The sequence below is a fragment of the Delphinapterus leucas genome, chromosome 14 (assembly GCF_059928025.1).
Source record: "Delphinapterus leucas isolate spDelLeu-1000000601 "Yukka" chromosome 14, BTC_Dleu_Yukka2, whole genome shotgun sequence".
In the NCBI taxonomy this organism is placed as follows: Eukaryota; Metazoa; Chordata; class Mammalia; order Artiodactyla; family Monodontidae; genus Delphinapterus; species Delphinapterus leucas.
Window position 1 is genome coordinate 78904518 of NC_143142.1, and position 25732 is coordinate 78930249.

Genomic DNA, 25732 nt, shown 5'->3' on the forward strand with positions numbered 1-25732 from the left:
TTCTTGTCCTTTCTGTAGGTCACAACACAGTGAGGAAACTTAAAGATAATCTAATTGTTGTCTGATAGTGGGTTTTATAAATGTGCAGTAGACAAATAAGTGCACTAAAAGAAGCCTGGGGAGATCAGACAAGTCTTTAGAGAGGAGGTAATATTTCAGCTGAGCCTTGAAGGATGAGAAAGCAGTCCCTAAATAAATGGGACAAGAGAAAAAGATTTCTTGTCCCAAAGGAGTAGCCAATACAAAGGCATGGAGATGTGAGAAAATACAGTTTGTTAAGGGGTCTGTAAGTGATTCAGATGGCCAAAGAATAGGGCAAAAAGGAGAAGAGGCAGCCATGAATCAAGAGCCATATCATGAAATTTTAATATACTTGCTAAGGAAGTTTTTGTTTGTTTTTGTTTGTCTTTGGTACTTTGGGGGATGGCTTTGAGCCTATTTGAGCTTCAGAAAGGCAAGCTCTGCTTGTGTCACAGGGTTTTAAATTGAAGGGGTCAAGACTCGTGGCAGAAGGTCAGTTCAGTGATGGTTAAGTATTTCAGGTAAGAGGTGGTGGGGACTGAAATAAAGTCGTGGGAAGGAGGATAAAAAAGAAAATGAATAACATTTATTTGGAAGGTGAAGTCATTATGTTTCCAATTAAATGTGGGGTTGAGAAGGTTGGGAGGGATGCAGAAAAGGGAAGAGAGGTTTACTTTTTCACTGCTGTCTCCACAGCGTCAGCAAAGGTGCCTTCCACATAGTAAGTGCTGTACCCTGGATGAGAAATCCAGTGTTTCTGGCTCAGGATGGGAAATAACAGATTAAGATGCAATTTGCCAGTGTTGAATTTGAAGTTGCCTGAGGGATATCCACCTGGAGATGTTCGTTAATGAATCATTCAAATCCCTAAACATGGAAGGTGGGTGAGAAAAACAACTTATTGAACCTGGTTGATGGTGAAGCACAAGCACTAGGATTGATGACTCAATGGAGAAGCAGCTGACTTTGGAGCTTAGTCATTAACAGGGCCCTTTGGGAGTGAAGGGCAAAAAAAGGTACAATACACTCATTTTTAGCTTCTCTCCCACTTCTACCTGCTCTTTTCCTCTTCACCCAGGTAGTCAGAAATAGTTTTTAAAATATTGCTCTAAATGATCTTCTTAGTGCTTTTTGTAGAAAAGCCATTGTTGTGGGCTATTTATGAAAGGTAATTAGCTCAAAATGCACCCGCTAAATTACAAAGCATCATATACTTTAATGCGTCACTGTAGGTATATGTAATAGTACATTATTTAGAGACATGGAACAGGAAAAAAACCAACTCTTTACAAAAGGGCTTTCAGAAATAAGAAAAAATGTTTGAAGATTTCATTAATTTCTTGCTTTTGAAGCAACAATCCTTATAAATTTGTACAACGCTTTAAGGAGGATCTAATCTGTAGACTAGAAAGGACACTTCTGTCTTTTGGTCCCTATGCTTATCTTCTCCGTTTGAAACATAAAACAGGTATGAGTGTATGTATTTGTATGTATGTGTATGTGTGTATATATACACATATGTGTATACATGCTTATGTGTATGTTTCAGTGTTACACTTGTAATCAGCTTGCTCTTGGCATATACGTATATACACACATATAAGTGAAGTAGTTTCATCTGAGACTCTATATGTGGCGTTCTTAATCAGATAGCACTAACATAATCAACACTGCTCTTTAGTGTTTTGTAGTTTGTAAGCCACTTTTTAAAAAAAAAATACATTATCTCACTTGAGTCTCACAGAACCTCTTTGAGGTTGGGGGAAACATTATCATTAGTTAACGTCTATATATGAAGAAATTAAAGCTGAAAGAACGTTATATACATAGCTAATAAGCAGAGGGACCAAACCTTGGCCCCAAATGTTCCGGTCACAGACACTGTCTATTTAGACTGAGGCCAGACATTCCACTGGAATTCTTAGGGGCCATGTTAAGTGATCAAATATATAATAATAATAATTGAATGCTTACTCTAGGATTCTGTCCCAAAACTCTTGTCACTAGTTTTATAATTTGCTTAGAACATGACAGAACTATTGAGAAAACAGATACAACTTGACGAGTTTGGATTCCTTCTGCCCTCATAGTTGTATATGTTCTCCAGTTCTCCTAATCCTTGTCTGTTTCTCTTTGGCCTTTATTTAAATTGATATCTCTGGCTTTTAATTAAATGGCATTTGACTAAATAACCTTTTTCTGCTTAGTATGCTAATTTGTTTATATGGTACTTGGATGCTGAGTTTTGAAAACGACATTAACTGTTTGTTTTGCAGTGGTGTATTAGCTATGTTTCTTAAGTTCTCCTGAGGCTGACATTCTGTGTGTTAAAAAACGGCTCTTAGAAGCTCTAGCTGCATTCCGCAGAGTACCAGAACGTCTGCTGCGGCCAGTCTTTTCTCAAGAGTGGTGGCAAAACATATGGAAGACATCTTAGAGAACTGGAAAAAAAAGCAGAAAAGGAAAAGGCAGGGTGTTCTGGTTTCTGTACCCTGGAGGACTGAACTGATGTGCCCTCTGGGGCTCACGAGGAAGTCAATGTCTGTAGAGTACAAGTGTAAGGAGTCAAATACCTCAACCTGGGAAAAGCTCTGCTGTTATCCCCTCAGCGAAGGTCATAGGTAGAAACAGTAGGCGGTATTTCACCCTAGGGCTGTGTGTCATTTATGTTTTAGTTTTCTCGCCTTATATTAAAAAAACAAACAAACAAATACAATGCAGATGGGAGAATATGTGTTTCTTCTTCCTAAGGTGATAAGTATAGGAATAATACTGTATTCTAGAATAATACATTTTTCAGCTTTTTATCCCCTTACGCGGCAGCAGAGTTGCATTGTAATCTTGTAGCTATGAGCCCTCTAGAGCTGCAGTTGGGAGCATTTTTCACTATTTTCATTGTTAACCAGTTTCCAGAGGCCCTCTCATCCATGCAGGCTGATTCTGTTTGGCCTGTACCAAAACTCAGCTCTTTACTGATTTCCATAAAAAATTACACCTAGCATTTTGCAACATTAAAAAATATATATCGTTATTACATTTATGTGAAGCCATGGGGAGTGCCATTCAGCACTGCACTTAACCAGTCCTCCTCCGAAGCTCTGTCCTTGGCTATCCCACCTCTGAGACCCTGCTTAAAGGGTTTAGTAGTTTTTCCTTTCCCCTTCTTCCATGAATCATCCAGCTTCTGATTCCTCTTTCTCTTTTATTTGTGCTGAGGGATTTAACAATTATCCTTCTTAACTTGAGTGTTTGTAAGGAAGGGGTGGGCGTCTCATTTTCCATCCCACAAAGTTTGAGACTTTTTTTCCCTTTATCAATATGCATACGTATGAGAAATTACAGCGAATACACTTATTTCCATTTCATTACAAAACAGAAACAGTTTTCACTACGTTAAAAACTTGTATAACAGTCTTGGTACAGTCCGGTCTATAGATTGGCACTCCAAGAATTAGATGAGGTTTTTCGTTAGTGGTGGTAACTATAAATTGCTCACAACAACTCATCACACTGTACTTGTCACCAGAGGAGACTGTCACTCAGTGTGATTGCAATGCAGACTTGATTTTGGAAAAAAAAAAAGATCATCTTAAAAGATGTTCTGGAGAAAATGCATGCCGTGGCAGTACTAAACAAAATCCTGTCATTTATTGAAGCTGGTGTCATCACGTTTTCTTGAGTAACATATGATGTTCAATGTTTTATGTGCTCTTTTCACTTTTACTTGACTTTCCTTGATTTTCATGTTAGATAAATGCAAAATGGGAATAATTTTGGTATGAAATCTGATGGATTTGTTGTAGAAAGCCTTAGGCAATGTGTCTTGCTTTGCAAAGCCTGTCGCATTCCAGGGCAGAAGGGGGAGTGTAGGAAGACTATGGGAGAATGACAAGTAGGAAATAGGAGATAAGAACCAAAGAACAGCACATTCTAGCAATTATAAGATGCATTCCCCCGTGCCACATTTTACCTTCAGAAATTGGGATGCCTCATACAAATAGTGACATCTTAAAATGATAACATACAGGTTTCTTTTTCGTTTGTGGTAGAATATATGATTATGGTGCACTTTGCAGTCATTGAGCTCATACCATTGAAGACCTTGAATGCTAAGCTGATCTTTACTGTGGAAAGCTGTAGGGAGCCATCCATGATCTTGAGCTGGAGAGTGATGCAACTGTTGTATTTCAGTGAGATGCTTGTGACAGTCCCCTAACACTGTGTTAGAGGAAGGGAGACGAGTCGAGAGTCTGTGAGTGTTTTGGGACAGTATGATTTGTTTTGCTGTTAAATCATGTGAGAAATAATGAAATCCCGATTCAGGGCAGAGATGGGTGGAGGTGGAGACAAAATGACAGGAGGTGGGCTACTGAGGCAGAGCATTGGGAATTGACAGCTGTGTAGGGGCAAGGCTCAAAGGACCAGGAGGCATGGGGGCGGGGAGGGACTCAAGCTCAGTAGCTCTAAGCTGACATTTTGCCTTACTAATGGCTGGGTTTTTCATATCGGGGAATGCAAGAATCTAAGACCTTTCTGGTCATTCATCTCTTATGGTGGGAGACAGGCTGGGGCAGCAGGTACAGATGAGATTGGGTAGCATACACTCTGTTGTTGGCAAGATGTAGATTCAAGTCTGACCTTTTTATGTAAGTTTAGACAGAGCACTTAATCCTGTTAAATAACACTTTCCTCATGTATAAAATTAGGCCAATAATGCCCGCTACAGAAGTTTGTTAGGAGAGTTAAAGGCCCTTTGACCACAGCATCTGGCACCTAATTACACTCAATAAATATTAGCTCTCACTATTAGCTATTTGAATAAGACAGCTATAAAACAATATGTGAAGCGGCGTGGCTAAAAGGATTGCAAATATAAAGCGAAGAAGTGCAAGGGTACAGAAAGGAAGAGAGGAGCTGCATTCTTTAACAAGAGTGATAGGATTTTGAGTTAGACTGGATCTGATCGCCAGCAGGAAAATTTTCTGTCATCACTTCATCATGGTTAAAGCGGTCCCTGTTCACATAGTATTGCAATCCAGAATCAGCTAGTGGCGGTGACTACTAATTGTTTTATATTTGACACGTAACCATACATGTTTATTCCGGTATGGACTTTTTTTTTTTTAAACCACAGATAATGTAAAAGAAGGGAGATTCAGCTGGAACTTTTAAATTTATTTTTATTTTTTGGGGGGTCTGCAGCAAAGGAAGTTTTAGTTAATAGAAGCAAAATAGAAAATACCCACCCAAAATGATGCCCTCCAGGAATGTTTCCTTGTATTAATATCCCTCAGTAGCAGGCTTCTACCAGGAAATCATTATCGTCTCAGCACTGCTGCAAGGAGTTTTGGGTGGTTCAGACTGAAATAGAATAGTACATCTAAACCGTGTATCTGTAATGTGATGGGATGAAGAGCAGAGAAAATGTATAATGTTGTAAATCTCAAAGAGAGAGCAATGGGTTTTCTTAGTGTGTATATTTGTAAGCGACGCTAATTGAATTTGTGCCTAAGATATCAGACGTTATAAGTATCATTAATAACATTTTCTTTAAAATAAGTACCCTTATCCTGCCAGATGTGTTTAGGTAGCAGACTATTTTGCAGTACCCTTTAAAGTTACTTTATGTATGCTCTTGACATAGATTTTTAAATCAAAAACTAGTTACTTCTGTTGAATTATTTTAAGCAAATTGTGAGCTGGTGTCAGGAGGAAGAAATTTTCGTCTATCCTTCTAGGTTCTTCTGGCTGGTCTAAGAATTAAATTGATATGAGACAGATGAACAGGAGAAAAATCAAACAAAAGTTTAATGACATATATACATGGGAGAGACCCGGGAGAACCGAGACACTTGCCAAAATGGCTGAAACCCTCACCTTAACTACCATCTTCAGTTAAAGACAACAGAGGATGTTGGGGTTAGTGGTTTGGGACCTCAGTGGGGGAGGAAGGCTTTTCCATAAAAGCACACATTTGGTAAACAAGTGTTTGCTGGGTCAGGCAGAGACAATGGGGCACAGAGTGGCCTCTGGTCTCCAGGCCCTGCCTAGTTTCGTCACCCCACACCCAGCTGATATCCTTTGCTGATGTCTTTGGTTATAGCTCTATTCGGGGAACAGGCCTTCCATCAAAATTCTTTTAGGCAGTCAGGGAGCAGGCCAGAGTTATTTCCTGAAATTTTTGGGTCTTGTTTTCAGCTCAAAATAATCCACATGCCAAAGAGACATTTTTTTGGGGGAGGGGGCAAGTTTTACTCCCCTACGTTCCTATAGCTTTACTAACTTTATTACATTTCTTTATAGAAACTTTTATCTTTAGGGCACACTGAAATCCAGACTGTCAGCAGCAGGAAGGCAGGGTGTTGACACCTCTGTGGTTGCCTTGGGTGCTGAGAAGGCTCAGCAGGGACTTGGCTTTTCTGATTTATTTTTAAATGATACTGTTCTTGAGAGAAGAGAAAATGTGTCTTAGTTCTTCTTAGGTCACCTGAGCCAAAATATAGCCTTCTTATTTCTTATACCTGCTATATGTTAGATGAGACAATTACATATTCCATGGAAGGTCCTGACATGGGAAACAGGTTTATTTTTCATTTAGGAAGCTTTCGTGTTTATTGCAGTTATGCCAGAGATTTTTTTAAGGCAAATTACTGCCTAAGCTCTGCAGACATGCTTATTTTCACTTCTTTTTCAAGTTAATAAACCTATTTTCCTCTGCTTTTCAAAATGATATTATCAGTAAAATGGAAGACTATTTCCCTCTCAGCTCCTTCTGTATTCCTTTCTTCCTTTAGGTCTGTAGTCCTTGCATTGGGTATATAATAGTGTGGCCTGGAGAGCTTTTAAACATAATAATAATAATAAAAAAGCCTGTGCCCATGGACACATATTCTAACTGAACTATTCTGTAGTAGGCCTGGGCGTCGCCCCACTTGGGGGAACAGAAGACACTTGCGTGGAGAACTTGAGGGGATTGTATAAGGAGAAATGCGTTGAGATTTGGCTCCGGGGCTCAGTGAGTTAAGGCCATTTTGCTTCTTCCTCTTTCCAAATGAAAAACCCCACAGAGGATCCTCCCTACCCCTGTGACTGGTTCATTCACAGTGTGAAGTTTGTAAAAATCAAAGCATTTGGGAGCGTGGGAAAAATAAGAGTGTATCAGGTGTGGACTGAAAGAAACAAGCGGCATTCTGCCTGGGGCGACGTCTTTTATGAATTTTGCCGCCCTGAAGCTTCTTCCTCGGTGGTTTCTGCTTCTGGTCTATACGTATACATCTCTCACCAAACTGTGCAAATGTGCCTCTCACCTTCCTATGCCCCTGCAGGAGGAGGCGTGGTGTGCATGAGGACAGATGTCCTCGGAGAGCCAAGCTCTGCCACTCTTTAGTCATTGAGTTAGTTACCTGCATCCAGGGAACAGACTCCTGTAGGGGATTTATTAGCGTGGTTCTCAGAATCAAGACTTGTGAGGGAGGGAGGGAAGTAGGGCTGGGTGGAGGGAGGAGTTGAACTGCCCTGCGGTTGCAACCTGGAAGGGGGCCAGCCTTTGAAGATCTGTGGAGCTGGGAAGGCTCTTCAAAGTTGTCCTGGATCAGGGGAGCGGGAGAAGTTTTAAGTCAGCCACTCATTGGCTGTGGGATGCCCCCGAGAAAGAAATAGTACCTTTGGCAAAGTGGCTGTCTTTGTTGCTTTTGCAATTTGCCAACTTTGTAAACGTCCCCGAAGTGAGTGACAGTGTTTAGGAAGAACTTAGCTGAGAAGCATCAGCACCTGGCACTCCCGGTGTTTCATGGGGTCAGGTAGGAAGTTGACCCGGGTGGCTGCCATGACTTCCCCTAGAGGCCCCCCCCTTGCCCCACTCACATCCATTTGCTTCAGGTAATCAGTTCGGGGGCAGCTCCAACACAACATGTTTGACCTCTTTTCTTGGTGGGATTTACAAGAATGTCAGTAGGATGAACTACAGCCCCTGGTGTTGTAGCCCATCTCCAGGTTACAGCCAGCACTCATCATTTTCCTCTCACCACCCAGCCTGCCTCGGGCTGAGGTTCTTTTGCACTTGTCCTTTTAACATCAGAATGGGGCAAGAGGGTATCAGGAGACAGCCAAGTGCCCAGATGCTAAGCCTGTTCTTCCCACCTCCATGGTGTAATGGAAGCCCGCACGCTCCTGGTGATTAAGGTCAATTACACCTACCAGGATGGCAATGCTTCTCCTTGTGCATTGGTCCCTTGGTGCGGGGAGTCCAGAGACAAGGCAGAGGATACCATGAACTTGGAGGAATCACCTCACTCTTGGAGTGGAAGCACATGTCTCCAAGCAGGTCAGTAGGAGTGAAGATAACGTGGACATTCCCACTGTAACTCTAGTCCCTGGTCCTGTGTATTCTACCTGCCCCAGGAAGCTGTATGATACTAGAGGAGGCATCTGTCTCCAAATAGTGGGTGTTTTCCTACAGCAAGTGGTGAAGGGCTGAGAGCAGACTGACTCTAGCACTTCCAGCAGTTGAAGTGAGTGTTGCAGCCCTTGGGGTGAAGGGGGGTGGGTTGGGTGACCCACTGTGGATCCCCTAGAGGGGAGTCTCTGGTGTGATAATAACCTCTGAGGTTTGAGATCATAAATATTTTCTTTCCACTCCCGCTTTCTTTGTTTGCTTTATATTTCCAATCTTTTTATAATAAGCGTGTGATAGATGAAAATGTTAATTTTTTGAGCAGACACGCATCGTTTCAGTGGGGAAAATATAGTGAACCAGCACAGTGTCACGGGTTCTGTTGCTTATAATTCTTGCACCACCTTAATGTTCTCTCTGCCTCTCTGCCTCTGACCAGTACTAACTTCATGTAAAATATAAGCAGAGCATTTTGTTTTTCTTCGTTTATCTTTCTGGTCCCGGAGGGATGCCTAGAACCTAAGAGCATCCCTGCGTCTTGATAATATGAACTGGTTGTGTACAGAAAATGCAGTTTACATTCATAATACCTTGTAATTTTGCATCACCAAAACGTACTTCTACCTAATAGCCCACAAACTTGCTTCTCACTCTTCTTAGGTTTCTTGAAACATGAATTTTGTGAAAAATAAAATTGTTTGCCCCCACCCTATGGAAAATTGATATAATTTTAAAATGGTTTAAAAGTTAAATATAGCAGTTGTTTAAAGTACCACATCCTATTTGGTGGATACGTAAATTATACACTGTGTACTTTTCTCCCTGTATCATTGGTAGTTAGAGGAGGGACAGTTCCCTTTTAAGTAAAATATATAAATAAATCAAAACACAAAGAAAATGTTATTCAATAATCTTATATAGAAGAAGTTATAAATACAAATGAATTAAAAGTGATTAACTATTATATTTTCAACCGTGATATTATTGACATAAGCAGGTTTTTGTGTGAGGGGTATTATCTGTTCGACCAAAAATTTTCGATCTGGGATGCTGGTTGAAAATTTTGATTCCTGTTTCCAACTCAAAGAGATTCTGATTCAGTAGACTTAAGATAGAGCCCCAAAATTGGCATTTTTAACCAATGTCCCAGGTAATTCTGATGCAAGAGCCCTACATACTACAAAAAAATAAGTACATTAGCCAAACAGCAGGTTAACATCAGTGAGCTATTCTGCAGTCTTTTAAATTTTTTTAATTAAGCAGATTACAGAAGGTAGATTGTAAAATATATTTGTACTATGACGCCTCTTTTAATATATCACATGCAAAAATTATTCCGTATTATAAACTAGCGGATCCTGTGTGTTTCTCACTCTGACTATCCATAGAAAGGAATGTATTCCATCATTCAGTAAAGTTTCTTCTTTCTTCAAGTTCTGCCCTTCATAACTAGACTAATCCTACTAATTACTAGTCTCCTTGTCTCAACTTAAATATCTTTTATTTAAAAAGCACTTCTCTGAACCCCTGAGGTTGGCTTGGTTTCCCTGTTATATGATTTCGTAGCCTTCTGTGGGTGCTTTTTTGTGGTCATCAGAATTGCAGTTGTTTGTTGAACCTGGTGCTCTGACAGTTTGCGCCTCCGTAGATGGTCTCATGACCATGGGGACTATTTAGTTCAATGCCTTAGGCTTGCCTCTGCCACCCTGCCCCTTTCTGTCTTCATCCATACACACCTGTACACCTGACCTGTAGGATACACTCCGTACTTATTTTGAATAGATGATTAACAGATGTTGGGTGTCTAGATGAAGACAGAAACAGGCCTGATTCAGACTTTATTTTACCAGGACAATCTAGTTTGGGCGCCAAGAGTAATGTCAGTTGTATCCCTGTAGTCCAGGTCATAGCTGAAGCGGTGCTTTCAACCTGGTACTTTTAATACCTGCCAAAGGGATACTTTTAACTTGTAACTTTAAAAAAGATGTCAGAAGGGATTAACTAGACAAACACTAAATACCCAGTGAAGAATATTTGAAACCAAGTTTACCAAATAGATATCACAGCTTACAAATACATGTACATAGTTACTGTGAATTTAGAGTTAACGGTCAGCCCTCAAGACCTGACCTGTAAGTGTAAGTGTTGAATGGCCTCGGCACTGTCTGTTCTCCTCTTGGATGAGCTGCTGTTCTCTGTTCCCCATCCTAGTCTGTGTCATCTGTGACGTTCTGTGTTTCTCCATATCTTTGTCCACACTGGTCCATCAGGCCACATTGGATGTATATTATCCTTGTATCAGAATTGATAAGTTAGGGTAGAATATTCTCTTCTTTTTTAATTTTTATTGGAGTATAGTTGCTTTACAGTGTTGTGTTAGTTTCTCCTGTACAGCACAGTGAATCAGTTATACATATATATATATGTGTGTATCTCCAGTCTTTTTTAGATTCCCATCCCATTTAGACCGCCACAGAGTACTGAATAGATCCCTGTGCTGTACAGTAGGTTCTCATTATTTATCCATTCAATATATAGTAGTGTATATATGTCAATCCCAATCTCCCAATTCATCCCACCCTCCCTTCCCCCCTTGGTAACCATAAGTTTGTTTTCTACATCTGTGACTCTATTGCTGCTTTGCAAATAAGTTCATCTGTACCATTTTTCTAGATTCCACATATCAGTGATATTATACAATATTTGTCTTCCTCTTTCTGACTTACTTCACTCTGTATGACAATCTCTAAGTCCATCCATGTCACTGCAGATGGCATTATTTTGTTCCTTTTCATGGCTGAGTAATACTCCATTGTATGTAGGTACCACATCTTCTTTATCCATTCCTCTGTCTATGGACATTTAGGTTGCATCCATGTCCTGGATATTGTAAATAATGCTGCAATGAACATCAGCGTTCATGCAACCTTTCAAATTTTGGTTTTCTCCAGATACAGTATATACCCAGTAGTGGGATTGCTGGGTCGTATGGTAGTTCTATTTTTAGTTTTTTAAGGAATCTCCATGCTATTCTCCACAGTGGCTGTATCAATTAACATTCCCACCAACAATGCAAGAGGGTTCCCTTTTCTCCACACCCTCTTCAGCATTTATTGTTTGTAGATTTTTTTGATGATGACCATTGTGACTGGTGTGAGGTGATACCTCATTGTAGTTTTGATTTGCATTTCTCTAATAATTAGTGATGTTGAACATCTTTTCATGTGTTTGTTGGCCATCTGTATGCCATCTTTAGAGAAATGTCTATTTAGATCTTCCATGCATTTTTTGATTGGGTTGTTTGGTTTTTTTTGATGTTGAGCTGTGTGAGCTATTTATATGTTTTGGAGATTAATCCGTTGTCAGTTGCTTTGTTTGCAAATAGAATATTCTCTTCTTAAATCAGATGAGTGTTGACGTTTTCTCCCTCAGAAGTAGACTTCAAAATTATATTTCCATTGTTTTAACTGTTACTGTTTCTATTTTTGAACACACAAGGCCATGCAGTGCAGAAGACTTCAGGAAATACTTTGCAACTACATGATGCTATCGTCCTCTGCGACATATATCCGTGAATGCCTTCTCCAGAATGCCATGTGCAAAACATCTGTGCCCATCTTAAGGATGGCCTCTTCAGAATGCCCTGTACCTCCATGGAGGCCAGTGTCTTCTAGTCTTCCCTGATATTAGGACAGGAAAAGAGTTTTAGACTGGTGACTGCCTACAGACATTCGAAAGAGCTTTCACATAGGGTTATCTCCACTTACCCAGTTCTTCTCAACTGATCTGTGGTGAAGGACCAAGTTTTATATTGTTGCTGTTTGTGTGCAAGCTTCTTGGTTTTTAAGAACTCAGGACATACTTCGTTTTGACCTCCTAATAATTTTGCTGCTGCATTAAAAATGCATTGCTTATATTAGAAAATTAAATCCCCCTTTTTTCATTATTATTATTGGGCTCAAGAGACATTAAATTACTCTGTAAAATGACTATGAAAGTTGCTAAGCCCTTCTTCTCAGTTTCCATACTCACCTTGACTTCGACTGATAGCACCCAGTCCCGGGACTGCTCTTTCCATAGCAGTGCTCTGGCCTCCTGTGACATATATTTGCAGAAAAAGCAAATTTTTCTTCCTCCTGCGAAGAAAGCTGAAGCTTTTCAGGGGTTTGCTTTCTAACTGCTTCTGGTTTACGACTTGGCGTTTGGAAGGAAGTGAACGAGGCAGTAGCTGGGAGCCGTGAATCGGAGACACGATGTTCTCACGATTAAATTAGCCCACGAGGAGTTTTGATCAGTAAGAATTTGACTCCGCGCAGATTTTTTAAGTTGGCTGAAAGTTTTGGATGTGGCCTGGAGGCAGCAACCCGAGAGAGGACAAGAGGGGAGGACAAGTGCTGTGGAGCCTTCTTTAGGGAGTTGCATGTAGGTGTGTGGAATGGAAAATGCTTCTCTGAGCTCTTATCAGTCAGTCCCTGGTGAAAAAGACATGGCTCTTCACGTGAAGCCCCGAGTAACCATGCCTTAGACAGAAATGTAGAACTTTTTCAAACAAAAGCAAGATTTCCCCCACTAAGGAAGGGCAGGTACTTTCATTGTACAGCTCTTTGTGGACTTACATATGGATAGAAAGTGACATTTTACAAAATACTTCCAAATGCATTACTTCATTTTATCCCCACTTCAGGGTTCAAGGCTAGGTGGGCATTTAGGATGCTGATCTATAACCAGGGATAAACTGGGATTTAAGTGCGATCAAGGCAGCAGGATAAGCGGAGTGGAGATTCAGTAGCCATACTTCTGGTTGCTTTGCATGGACCTAGTATCTGTACCACTGCTACTCAGTATGTACTGAGACCCCAGAATGAGTGTTTATTGCCATTGAGTTAGCGTGAACTTTTCCTGAGGATGAAAATAATCATAGAAGTCCCTCCTTTTTAAAATTTACTATTGGTTAAAAAAAGAAGGAAATGAGATTTTCTTGGCAGTTTTAACCTTACCTAAGTACTTCCTGCATTGTTTCCCTTTCCTTTATTATTCTTTGTGTATGTGTAATAATTAATACCTACACTTCTTAAACCACACATCTTCCTCAAAGATGCTTCACAAGTAAATTGTGTTCCATTACCCTGGACCACAATGATAATTATAAATTAGGAATACTTCAACCAGAAAAAAAAAGTTACTCATACACTTGTTTTCATCTGTAATATTTCTTCAACAGCTTGATAATTACATGGTATCCAGTGGCATGTGGAAAATATCTGTTAAAAAGCATAATGAAAAAAGAAAACTTGCATGTAATGTGTATATTCAAGCAGTTTTATTTCTGCTAATTATTGTTTAAATCTGCCCTCTATACTTATAATTTTAACCTTGTACAAGGTTAGCAAAAGTAAAATGCATGAGTTCTAACAATCTGTAATATATTTTTAAACTTAAAAAAAATCAAGAATCTATAATAAGTAAATCAGTGGTAGAAAATTTACCTTAGAAATCTTTTGCCTAGTATTCAGTATAAATCATTCTCAGATGGATTAACACGGTGTTCAAAGGAACATATGCGTATTTTTTGTTCAGCCCTCGTTACTCCGTTTCTGTACACAAATGTAGTAGTATAATAATGCATTTTGCATTTTTCTTATTCAAGTGTTCGTTATAGAAAAACTGAATATAACACTAATTATTTCCATCGTATATATTCAGTGAGGATCACAGGGGCTTTTGTGTGGTTTTATATTTTTAGTGTCAAGACTTTCATGATAAACGTTATCTCTGTCCCAATAGTTTCATCTTATGTCTGTATTCTTTTTTATATAACTATTTAAAAAAATTTTAACATCTTTATTGGAGTATAATTGCTTTACAAAGTACAGTCCTGACATTATAGTAATTTATCTTTACGAATCACACCCTACTGCAATATCTCAAGTAGTTGTCACAATTGTTCAGTGAAGTCCAAGTACAGGCATTTCTATCTCCATTTTATAGAGGAGGGGGGGCTTCCCTGGTGGCGCAGTGGTTGAGAGTCCGCCTGCCGATGCAGGGGACACGGGTTCGTGCCCCGGTCCGGGAAGATCCCACATGCCACGGAGGGGCTGGGCCCGTGAGCCATGGCCGCTGAGCCTGCGCGTCCGGAGCCTGTGCTCCGCAATGGGAGAGGCCACAACAGTGAGAGGCCCGCGTACCGCAAAAAATAAAATAAAATAAAATAAAATAAAATAAAATAAATAAATACAGAGGAGGGGAACTAGGAGAGTAAAGACAAGATCAGCAGTAAGATCAGATAACAAGCAGAGTTGAAGACGTTCATAGAGGGAAGAAAAGTTGGTCAATATATTGAATTGATTTTTTTTTTTTTTTTACCTCAGTCTTTCATAAATTGAGGAATATTCTCCATTTTCAGACTTTTTAAGCAGATGGATCGCAAGTGCTAGATCAGGTAGTTCATATCAGGCCCTAGTTGATTAAATAAATGTAAGAAAATTGTCGGAACTGCAGTGCATTGATCTGTTTTTAGTTTTGCTCTTTACAATCTTAAATGTAAAAAATAAATGGTGGATTAAAAAATTAATCAAGGACATGAGATTCTGCCATCTGAGGACATCCAAGGGTCTATCAAACCCTCCTTAATCACCTGTGTGTGTGTGTGAAGTACTGTATAAGACCTAGGAAAACAGGAATAAGAAAGCGTGTCTGTCTCTCCAGGGCTCTGTCTCTTGGGGAACACAAAGGTACCAATGCGCAAGTTACCCTGGGCATAGAAAACAAGGTATCTGAACTCCATCTTGGCGGTTCAGAGGATTGGGGAGGACAAACCAGAGATACAGGATGTTTTTTTGTTTAGTTTGTTTTCTTTTTACTTAGTGCTATTAAAACTTAAAAGGATAGAAATTGAAATAAAACAAGCACTCCTGTTTTACAATGTGGATTAAAAATTTACTAAATTCACTGCAACAAATTTTTTATTCAGAATGTGGAATATGGTGATAAAAAGAACCCAGCTCTTAAGGAGTTTATACATTCAAGATGGGATTGGGATTGGGTAGGAAAACAACTAAACCAGATTTTCATTATAAAGCAGAATTAAAAGCATTTTGTCATAGAAATTCAAACAACATGCCATGTGGGAAAACTAGGATTGTTAAGGCTTCAGTAAGAGGGAACTTGGATTAAGTAGAGTTGGTTGTCGTCAGTTGGTGGGTAAGATGATGGAGGACGTGTCTGGAAAAGATGGAGATGCTTGCTCTGCTCAGGCAGTGGTAACTAGACCCACGTGCCTGGGACACAGAGGGCCCTCTGGGATGTGGTAGGAAAGAGAGACTGGGGAGATGGCACATGGCCACATGGGGCCGAGTGCTTAGGATTTGGAGTTAAACCCAGAGCCCATGGGGAGCAATTATTTGATGAGGGGTGTGACACAATTCAGTGCATGTTCTAGGGAGATCATTTCTGACATGCACTGTAACAGCCTCGATGATGTGAGTTATTAAAAGTGGAAAATAACTGGGGAGTTTTGTGATAGCCCAAGTGAAAGATTTGAAGATTCCAAGTTAGGATGATTGTTCAGAGGGACTGGAGAATGGGTTGATATGTTAGAGGTAATGAGTGCATATTCCTTCGAGCGGGGGATGATGGAGCCATAACAGATGACTAAACAGAATATACTTAGGTGTATGTGAAGTATGCTTTGCATCCTGGCCTGTGTAGGTTATAACTCAGTCCAACAGTTTCATGTTTCTTACATTGTTACCGTACACAGTGCTGGCATAGTGACATTGGATTCGCATAATACTTAGATCTCCTCCCTGCTTATTCTTTTGCCTTATCACGAGCTGGACTCTGCTAAGAGGGCTGTGCTCCTTACTGTTTGTGCTCATTTGCCAACAACAGAAAACAATTTATATGTTTAATGTAAATATTTACTTTGGAGTCACAACAAATATTTCGGAAAGGATTTAGGGACACAGTACAAGTGAGTTTTGTCTGATGATTAATCAAGATTTTGTTGTTGAATTACAAGATCATGTTTACAAGGATATTGGCAAGTGGAATAGACATAACAACATGAATTCTACTCTGCCCCAAATAGAGTGCAAATCGTTGTTTTTTATTGTGTTTTTCATTTATTATTGCTTATTTGCTCACTTACCATATTGTGGGACTGCAGAATTTTTTTTTCCTGGCCAGAGGTTTTCACTGTGGAGAGTCCTACTCTATTCCATAATCATCATTGATAAAGACTGCATGAGTGTGTGTGTGCGCGTTTGGCGGGGGGGGGGGGGGGGGGTAAGGGTGGGGCTACATAGACACGTGTCTTAACTTAAGAATGCCACTCAGTCCTTCTACACTTGCAGCATTTTTCTTTTCTGAGCATGCTTTTTCAGCACAGAAGGATAACAGCTTTTCCTAACAGCATGGGGTTTCACCCCCCGTATTAAGGCTAGTATCGTGGGTGTGGCCTCACAGATTCCGTGTCTGCATCATCTGATACTTATGAATGTGTCCATCTTGACATTCCAGAGTCGGTCCTCCACTTTTCAACTGCGGATGCCTCCACTAACCTTGCAAGGACACCGAGTCGAGACTCATAGCAGTTTCATGCTCGTGAATTTTAGCAGTGGTTACAAGCCTAGTGATGGTCCCAGCTGAGAGAAAAGTGTCAGTGATAGGGAGGGTGGTAGATTTCAGGGCTCCTGCAATAGATGTGTGGGTGTGTCTGTGTAGGTTGGGGGCGGGCAGTTGATGGTGGTGGCAGTTAGAGGTGGAAGAGAAGAATTCTGATCCTTGAAGAACTGGAAAAACAAGCAGTATGAACCTTTTTTTTTTTTTTGGTACGCGGGCCTCTCACTGTTGTGGCCTCTCCCGTTGCGGAGCGCAGGCTCAGCGGCCATGGCTCACGGGCCCAGCCGCTCCGCGGCATGTGGGATCTTCCCGGACCGGGGCACGAACCCGCGTCCCCTGCATCGGCAGGCGGACTCTCAACCACTGCGCCACCAGGGAAGCCCAGTATGAACCTTTATTACCTTTAAGTTCTTACGCTGTCAGTAATGGAGAACAACTAGCGATACCACATAACGTCAGATACGGCATCAGAGCTCAGGCTGGAGATCAGTGAGGATTTCATGTACATTCTGTATTGAAAGGAATGCATCCTCTCTCCCTTACCTGAATACCCCAGGAACACATGGCATCCCCACGCTGTGAAGCCAGCAGTCAGTTGATAGGAATTAGTTTAATGAATCATAAGGGCTGGTCCTATAAATGGGAGCCCCTAGTGATATTTAGAGAGATAGCAAACCTTTGATTAAAGACGCAGCCTGTGTATAACTTCTGTATGTTTGTGGTCATCAAGGGCGAGGAGGGGTTGGGAGAATGACTGTGAGAAGTGTGTGTAAGGCGGGACTACTTGAGGTACTAGCTGCTGAAAAGCAACTTACTTTCGCCTGTCTGCATTTGTCTCTGGACTCAGGTTTTTGCTCTGTGTTGTTGAGTGTGGTTTATTGCTTTTCTGTAACGTCAGGAAAGGTCCCTTCTGGTACATCATAAAACGTGTTGATGGAAACCCCTGGAAACACTGAGCGTCTTTGAGATTTGGGGAGTGATCAGGTGGGAGTGGTTGTCTGTACCCTTCTGCCCTGAGTTCTCCTTTGTGGCAACTTTAATGTCCTCACCTCACAGGTCACAGCTTCTCCCCCAGAGGCAGGATCCCCATTGTAGGGAGTGGAGGATGGGCTTTCCACCAGCCTAATGGTTTTCATTCTTCTAGCTCTGCCATGGAGAGCTGGCAGCATGACCAGCAAAGTACTTTGTCTGCCTCAGTTTCCTCATCTGTTAAAGGGATAATAAAGTCAGTCAGTGTGAGCATGGAATGAGTTACTATGTAGAGAACATTAGCAGTAGTTCCTGGCACACAGGAGTGCTCAGTAATTCAAACTATAGTAATTCTTAGCTTGCTTCGTCTTAAATTAGAGGGAGCTATGTATGTAATAGTCACCCTGAGAATGACTTAAGAAAATTAAATAATTCATTACATTTCAAGAATACGACTTCTCCATATGCTGGATAATCATGCTGCAGTGTTCCACACTGAACAAAGCTAAAGTAAAACTTGTGCCAGAAATTAATTTTTTGGTATCATTTCGTCCTAACTGAAAACTACAGAAACTAAAGGATAAATCAGGTATTTAAGTATTCTGAAGCCGAGTATAAACATAGCTGTTACAGCGCGATGGAAGATCACTTACAGGAGTTCGTGGTACAGAAGCAGTATCCTCAACAGCTAAGGATGGAAATGGACTGGGCGTCCACTTGCCTAAGTTTCCCATATCTTATCTTTTTTGAACCTTGTCTTTCAAAGAATGCAAACGTAGTTCTGCAGGGCAGTGAACAGCCTTGTTATTTGGTAAATCGGGTATTTGCGTTTGTATTAATTGCAGTCCAGAATCACGGCGGTTATAGAGGATGAAAGATGGTTGAAATTACAGATTGAGCACTGTATTTCTCAGGTTATGAAGTTCAGGGAAATATGTAATTATTTCTGAGTGTCCTCAGGTTCCTCTGTTCAACATAATGTTCTGACATACAGAAGGGACAGTTCCAGATATGAAATGCAAATCAGTAGGGGCTGCCCCTGAGCCGTAGCCGGGGTTAATCATGCAAATCTAATGCTGTTCTTGGTATTTCAAGAAAGGTTTTCGTTGAAGTCTTAGGCACATATTGATTTAAAATTCCTACTTCAGAGAGCAGTGTAATTTTTCTTTTACAGCTTCAAATTTTAAAATATAGAACAGGATTTGGAGATCAATTTAGTGACTGGACATCCATCCATCCTTAATAATCCTGAAAAGTTGTGGGAGTTGGGAGGGAAGGGCACCCTTAAAGGATGTGGCGATTTCTAAGCAGATTAAAGAATATATTAGATCTAAAGTTACAAATGTTCTATAGCAAGTCCCTTTGCTTGGAATACGATCAAATGAACCAATTATGCATGGTTACTGAATGTCTGCTCTGGTCAAAGAAGATGGCTAAAACTGGCAAGGACAGACCAAATCAAAAATAACACTACAACGAGTTCCTAACTTTGGGAATGGTATAAAATTCCTTTGGAAATGAGACTGTTTACAGGAAGAAATGAAATTTCTTGCTCACAAGTGCAAGCTAACACATTCTAATAGCCGTTTCCGTTGTGCACAAAATGCGTCAGCTTATCTTTCCAAGAACAGTAAAATTTCATATGCTCCTGCCTGACATAAGAATTATTTTGACATATCTCCATATCGCTGACTCGCTTGTAAGTTAATCTCATCTCACATGAATTTTTCACCAGCTTCACTCTGATGTTGATAAAGGAGATGGTTCCATCAAATACATCTTGTCAGGCGAAGGGGCAAGTTCCATTTTCATTATTGATGAGAACACGGGGGATATTCATGCCACCAAGAGGCTTGACCGCGAGGAGCAGGCCTACTACACCCTCCGCGCCCAGGCGCTGGACCGGCTAACCAACAAGCCCGTGGAGCCCGAGTCGGAGTTCGTCATCAAGATTCAGGACATCAATGACAACGAACCTAAATTCCTGGACGGCCCGTACACTGCCGGAGTTCCCGAAATGTCTCCTGTGGGTAAGTAAAGAGCAAGTTGGTCTTGTACCATCTGATTTTAGGAGGTTTGTATTTAAAATTAAATCACCGTAAATACTGGGGAAGAAATCGCATTAGCATTTGTGTAGACATTGCCATTTAGTGTGAGGGGAATGTTTGAGATGTGTTAGTAGCCAGTATCCAAATTCTATTTTTTGACACATTATTTTATTTATACGGAAAATTAGGAAATTCTTCCTTTTACACACCTGTCTCAGTGTCTTCAAGAAATTACATAGGTCTTACAATCCCTTTTCAATTTAATATTTAAAATTAAAAAATGATTCAAATTATGCCTAAGAAGTTTTAGAAAAAAACACAATAAAATTATCAAACCAAAAAAAAAAAAATCATTCTAGGCACAGCCCTGTGATGATCTATTACTTTTCTTTTCCTTTCTCCCCATGTTAAAATAAGAATTCACTATTCTAAGCATCTCTCTGGGGGCCAGGGTATCAGGCAAGGCCGGCAGTGTAGCTAGGCTAATATTAGAATCAGCTGGTCTATTTCCTTATAGAGTATGCTTGAACCTGTAAATGTCCATCCACCTGCCACCACTAATCTTTTTGTGATTTCTCCAGAAATTTAAATGCATGAAAATTTATACTGAATTTATAATAATGGTAAAGTGATACTCAGTGTGAGATATATAAAAGAATAATGAAGGCTGTTTTACTCAAAGGCCTTTTGACATTGCTCCATTACTGGAAAAATGGAAAGTAAATTACCTTTAGCATATACTGTATTTCAAATACTATTAAACTGTCTTTTAAATTCCACTGATTTAGGTACCTTTGGAATAGTTTTCAGCCAGTATGTAATTTAGGTATGGATGATCTTACAAAAAAAAAAAAAAATGATGGGGCTGGAATAGAGACCAGTTGATTTATATCTTTTATTTCCTGTTGTTTATAGTATTGAAGGGGGAAGTTTATTTAAAATAATAATCGAACTTGTATTTTAACACGTATTTCAACTCAAGTCAAATTTGTTTGACTTGATAGATTGATCGTTTTACATTAAATAAAAGTCATTGTGTTCATTCCAGCTTTCGATCCACACATCTGCTATGCAGGGGAGTGGAATTGCAAAGATGTGTATTACATGTGCCCAATTTAGTGACCCTAAATTTCTGTTCCAGTCAGATTGGAGAGGGAACATTATTTTGGGACCATGGCTCAAGCTGCTAAAGAAATATGAACTGAAAATAAGCCAGAGGAATCGATGCTTGTGGACAGGAAAAGTTCTGAACTGCAGTGGCAGCATCTCGCTATAATTATCTTCCTTGTAAATATTTCTTTGACCAAACAGGCTTATTCACACTTTCGCAATACTGCCCACTCCTTCAGAGTGCTTCCTGCTGCTCTTGTTTAATGACAAAAACAACAACGATGATGATACCAGCAGCAACAAGATTTGGGAGGTTTTAGAGAGAAGAGAAGGCACATTGTCCTCTCCAAAGTAGTAATGTTTAGAAAAACAGGAGGTTTTGAGGTGTGTTGAAGCAACTCAGTTCAATGCCGTAATTCTCCTGGGCATTTTGGGCATTCTTCATGGGCTTGCTAAGGTTTTCCTTTCCTGTGTAGAACCCAGCAGTGCAAATTGGATTACTGTGAGCTTTTTGTTCTAGAGGCTGAATAATGCACTGTAGTTTTGGTTCCAGTGGTACCACTCTGATATCAAACAGCATGATTATTATGTGCATGTGTAAGTTATTTTAGTTATTTGATTCCAACAGGTTCAGAACTTTTTAGAAAATGATTTCTCAGTGTCTTCAGGATTTACTTGACACTAATTGAGGTCACTTGGTTAATATCAAAATTTGAGCTAAGAACAATAATTGTCTACATAAAATGTATCCTATGGACTTAAAGTGACAGCTTATCAAAGTGTTTAATCCTAACCAAATAGTTATAATAGCCACTGAATAGTATGGTATATACAACACAAGTTTTCAGTATTTATTATTCAGGCCTACTTTTTTTTCATTGAGAACTAACTAAGATTTGAAACACACTCATAAGTCCCTGGGATCTCTTATTTGTTGCCAGAAGAGCATAGATAAGCATGACAATACAAGTGTGTGTGTGTGTGTGTGTGTGTGCGCGCGCATGTGTGTTTGTATATGTCTGTGTGCCTGTGCGTGTGTATAAATTATTTAACGAACACTTCAGAAAAAATTATACACAACAAAATTTACTGAAGTATAGTTTTCATTATTTTGTTTGTTTCAAGGTGTTTTCTTTTCCAGTGAAGTAGGAAATCGGTACTTAACCATATCACGAGAATAAATATTGCTGTAACGATGGTGCTGTAAAGATGTTCTCTATTTCCTTATAGAGGAAATAGAGAACATCAAAGTCATTGATTCTAACATTTTAAAATAGTCAAAATCTAATTGTTAAAAAGATTTTTAAATATACATCATTCACTGTTTGGTCCTACCAAGCATCCATAGAGCGCAGTCTCCTAAGTCTATCAAATAAAAAAAATAAAACTTCCGAATTTACAAAATGTGTGTGTGTGTGTATACACAACACACACATACATATTCAAATTTTCCACCCAATCTGAAAGAAAATAGAATTGGTAAGGGAAATCATAATCTGGAAAAGAGAATAGACTTATAATAAGATGGGTATTGGTGACTTATTTAAGGCATTTAGAGAGGGAGATCTACATAGGAATATATCTAAAAGAGATGTTAGACTAAAAATGCCATATTTTCAAGAATTTATTAGAAACCAACTTGAACCTTAAAAGAATACAGAAAGGGATTTGTCCCATCCCCGTCAGCTGTGTCATAAATGATAAAATAGCATGTGCTTAAATATTTAAACTAAGCAAATGTGAGTAGCTAATATTTTTAAGATGATATTCCAAATGGAAATAAAAAGAACAGATCACACTAAATGCCTTCCATATGGAATAAGTGAATGCATAGTAAAAGGAAGAAGCAATATGACATTCTATCATATGAAATGTAGAAAAACAACCAATGTTGTGATTTTTCAAGTTGCCATGCTTTTTCTCCTTTGGGAGGGTTTGGTTTAAACTTTCATTTCATGCTTTTGTTTTTAAATCAATTAGGGAAAACAAGTGAAAAATAAAACTACTACAGGAAGAGACACAGTAGCCACTTAATATCCAGTTAAATGTATCAACTGAATATGCTTTATTCAGTTAATGAAGTTTCAGTTTCTGTCTGGCTTTACTTTGCTACAGCAGTGAGGTTGCCTCAGTGATTTGAGTGTCACGATGTTAGTATTTGTCATGCTGCCTTCTAGACAGTGATTGAGACTTATAGAGATTGCTCTTGATAAAAATTTATTACCCAACCCTGATGGATGAGATGCCTAAAATTTGAGTCCCATCCACTTCTGAATATATATCCCTGCCTAACTTGCACCATCAGTCTTACTTTTTTGCCAACATATTTTCATGTCCCTTAAATATTTCTGAAGGATGAATTATCATTTATCATCTTTTGGGGTTTGCCTTAGGCAAAAAATAAAATATGATATCAATTTTTCATGTACCTTAGAATAAGAAAAATTAAAAATGAAAAATCTAGTGTAGAATCTTTAGCGTTTTGTGAGTTCTTATGTTTTGTGGCATTTGGGAGTTTTTAACTCATTGGTTTTGGCATTGGCACGTAGGGACCTCAGTGGTACAAGTGACAGCAACGGATGCCGATGATCCTACATACGGCAACAGCGCCCGAGTGGTCTACAGTATCCTGCAAGGACAGCCATACTTCTCAGTGGAGCCAAAGACAGGTAAAAATTGACATGCAACTCTCTTTGTAAAGTCATCATTTATATCTTGGCATAGAATTAATAATAGTTATTTTTATTCAGTATAGTTGGAATTGATAACAGACACTATTTTTACTGTGGTTCTCTCAATATGTGTACCATGGTAATAAACAGCATATTATTTATAGAGACATTAGCACATTTTAAGAATATTTTATTACATTTATCAGTATTCCTACCAAAATTAAACAGAATATTAGATATTGAAAAGTATTTCAGCTGTTACCTCTTGACTATATAAGAAAATGTTCATCGTCTCTAATTTTTTTTTTGCTTTGTTTTCTTTAATTAATTCACATAGGAATTACACACAGTAAAATTTAAATCTTAAGCAAAATCTCCTTGCCATGCAGTAGAATATGTGCTAGGTTCAGCTTGTCCTTCCAGGGGCTGGTTTTTCTCAGGGAAATTAGTTGAAACATAACACTTAGGATGATGATCTGCTAAATCAAGAACTAAATTAAATGACTTTTAATTTCAGAAAAAAAAATTATGAATTGCAAAGCTGCCTGGATACAATATGTGGTTGTTTGGCTAGATATTCTGTTTTGTTCTGAAGATGAAATAGTTTATATACCGTAAGATTATAATTTGGAGCACTATTTTCTTGGTTATAAAATAATATTTTATCTATTCTGCTCCTCTGGCTCTGGGTATAGGGAAGTGTGGGCAGGTGCGAAGATGGGTGGGTGTGAGCCATTGGTTTTCTTCATCACTGTGAAAATCCAAAATTTCTCTATATTTTAATAATTTTGCCTTTATCATGGAGAATAATTCTTCCTCAAATAGCAAGTTTGTGATTTTGAAAATTTGATAGTACTTATGATCCTAAATGAATATTTTAATGCCACTTACCCTGTTTTTCATATTATAAAAAATGGCAATATCAAATCATTCTCAAATCACTGTGGGGGGATAAACATTTTAAGTGTCTTTTGAGAATGACAGTTGTGCAAAAACAGACCAGTAAATTCGCTGCGAGCTCATCATTCATTAGAATTTTCATAGAGGCCGTGGCATATTTTTTTTTACCAATGTTGTGATAAAGTCTGGAAGCTGCCTAGAAAGTCTGATAGAGGAGAAATAGTTCTGATTCAGCGAGTATTGAAGGAGAAGTAAATGAAAGTATCTGGTTTATGATCTGAATCCTGGGAATGTAGAAGTTGTGCTCGTGGTTGATTTAATGATAGATCTGAGAACCTAAATTCAGACACCCACCCATTCCCTTCTATATCTACTCTTTGCAGCCTAGAAAGACATTGACAAGTTTCTGACAATTTGCCCACAAATTGTATACCTCCTGCATTATATAACCTGTTCAAAAATAGCATGTACTAATCCCAAGGGTTAAATATTTTGCTGCTACTAATGATTGGCTTGTGATTTTAGCTTTGCTGTAAGATAATAGGTGTTTCATAGGCCCTGTGTAGGTAAGACCTCACCTGTTGAGCAACTGGACAATAGTCTGTGTCATGGCATCACGTGATTAGTACTTCAAACAATTTTAATTTTCAATCTCAAGGACCGTGTATTACAGGAGGTAAAGTTTCATTTAATTTTGTTTTGGTTAAGAGTTTTTAATGCTGTAATCATGGTAATCATTGGGACTTCTCTTTCTTATAGTCATTTGTGCAGAGGTATTCTAGGAATTGTTGTGTCCTCTCTGCTATCATAAAAAAAATGGAATTCTATTTTTCTAACAGAAATGGATGGAGAATTTTCAGGTCTTACAAGCATGAAAAGCTGTGTAGACAGTTTGAGGTAGTCTTCCTTAGTTGGTGTATGATTCTTACCTATGTAAGAAATAACATTATTTCCCACATCTCCAAATCTAAGGCCTTTTGAGAAGAATGTAAAACTTT

The 25732-nt window shown here is 39.2% G+C and overlaps 1 protein-coding gene across 1 annotated transcript in view; it reads left to right on the plus strand.

Annotated features, from left to right (window-relative positions):
- Positions 1-25732, plus strand: part of CDH7 (cadherin 7) — a 112743-nt gene that overhangs the window by 24380 nt on the left and 62631 nt on the right. Inside the window, exons 2-3 of the mRNA XM_022584315.3 lie at positions 19740-20034; positions 23712-23831. Of these exons, the coding sequence (XP_022440023.1) occupies positions 19740-20034; positions 23712-23831 (415 nt within the window). The remainder of the gene's footprint in view (positions 1-19739; positions 20035-23711; positions 23832-25732) is intronic.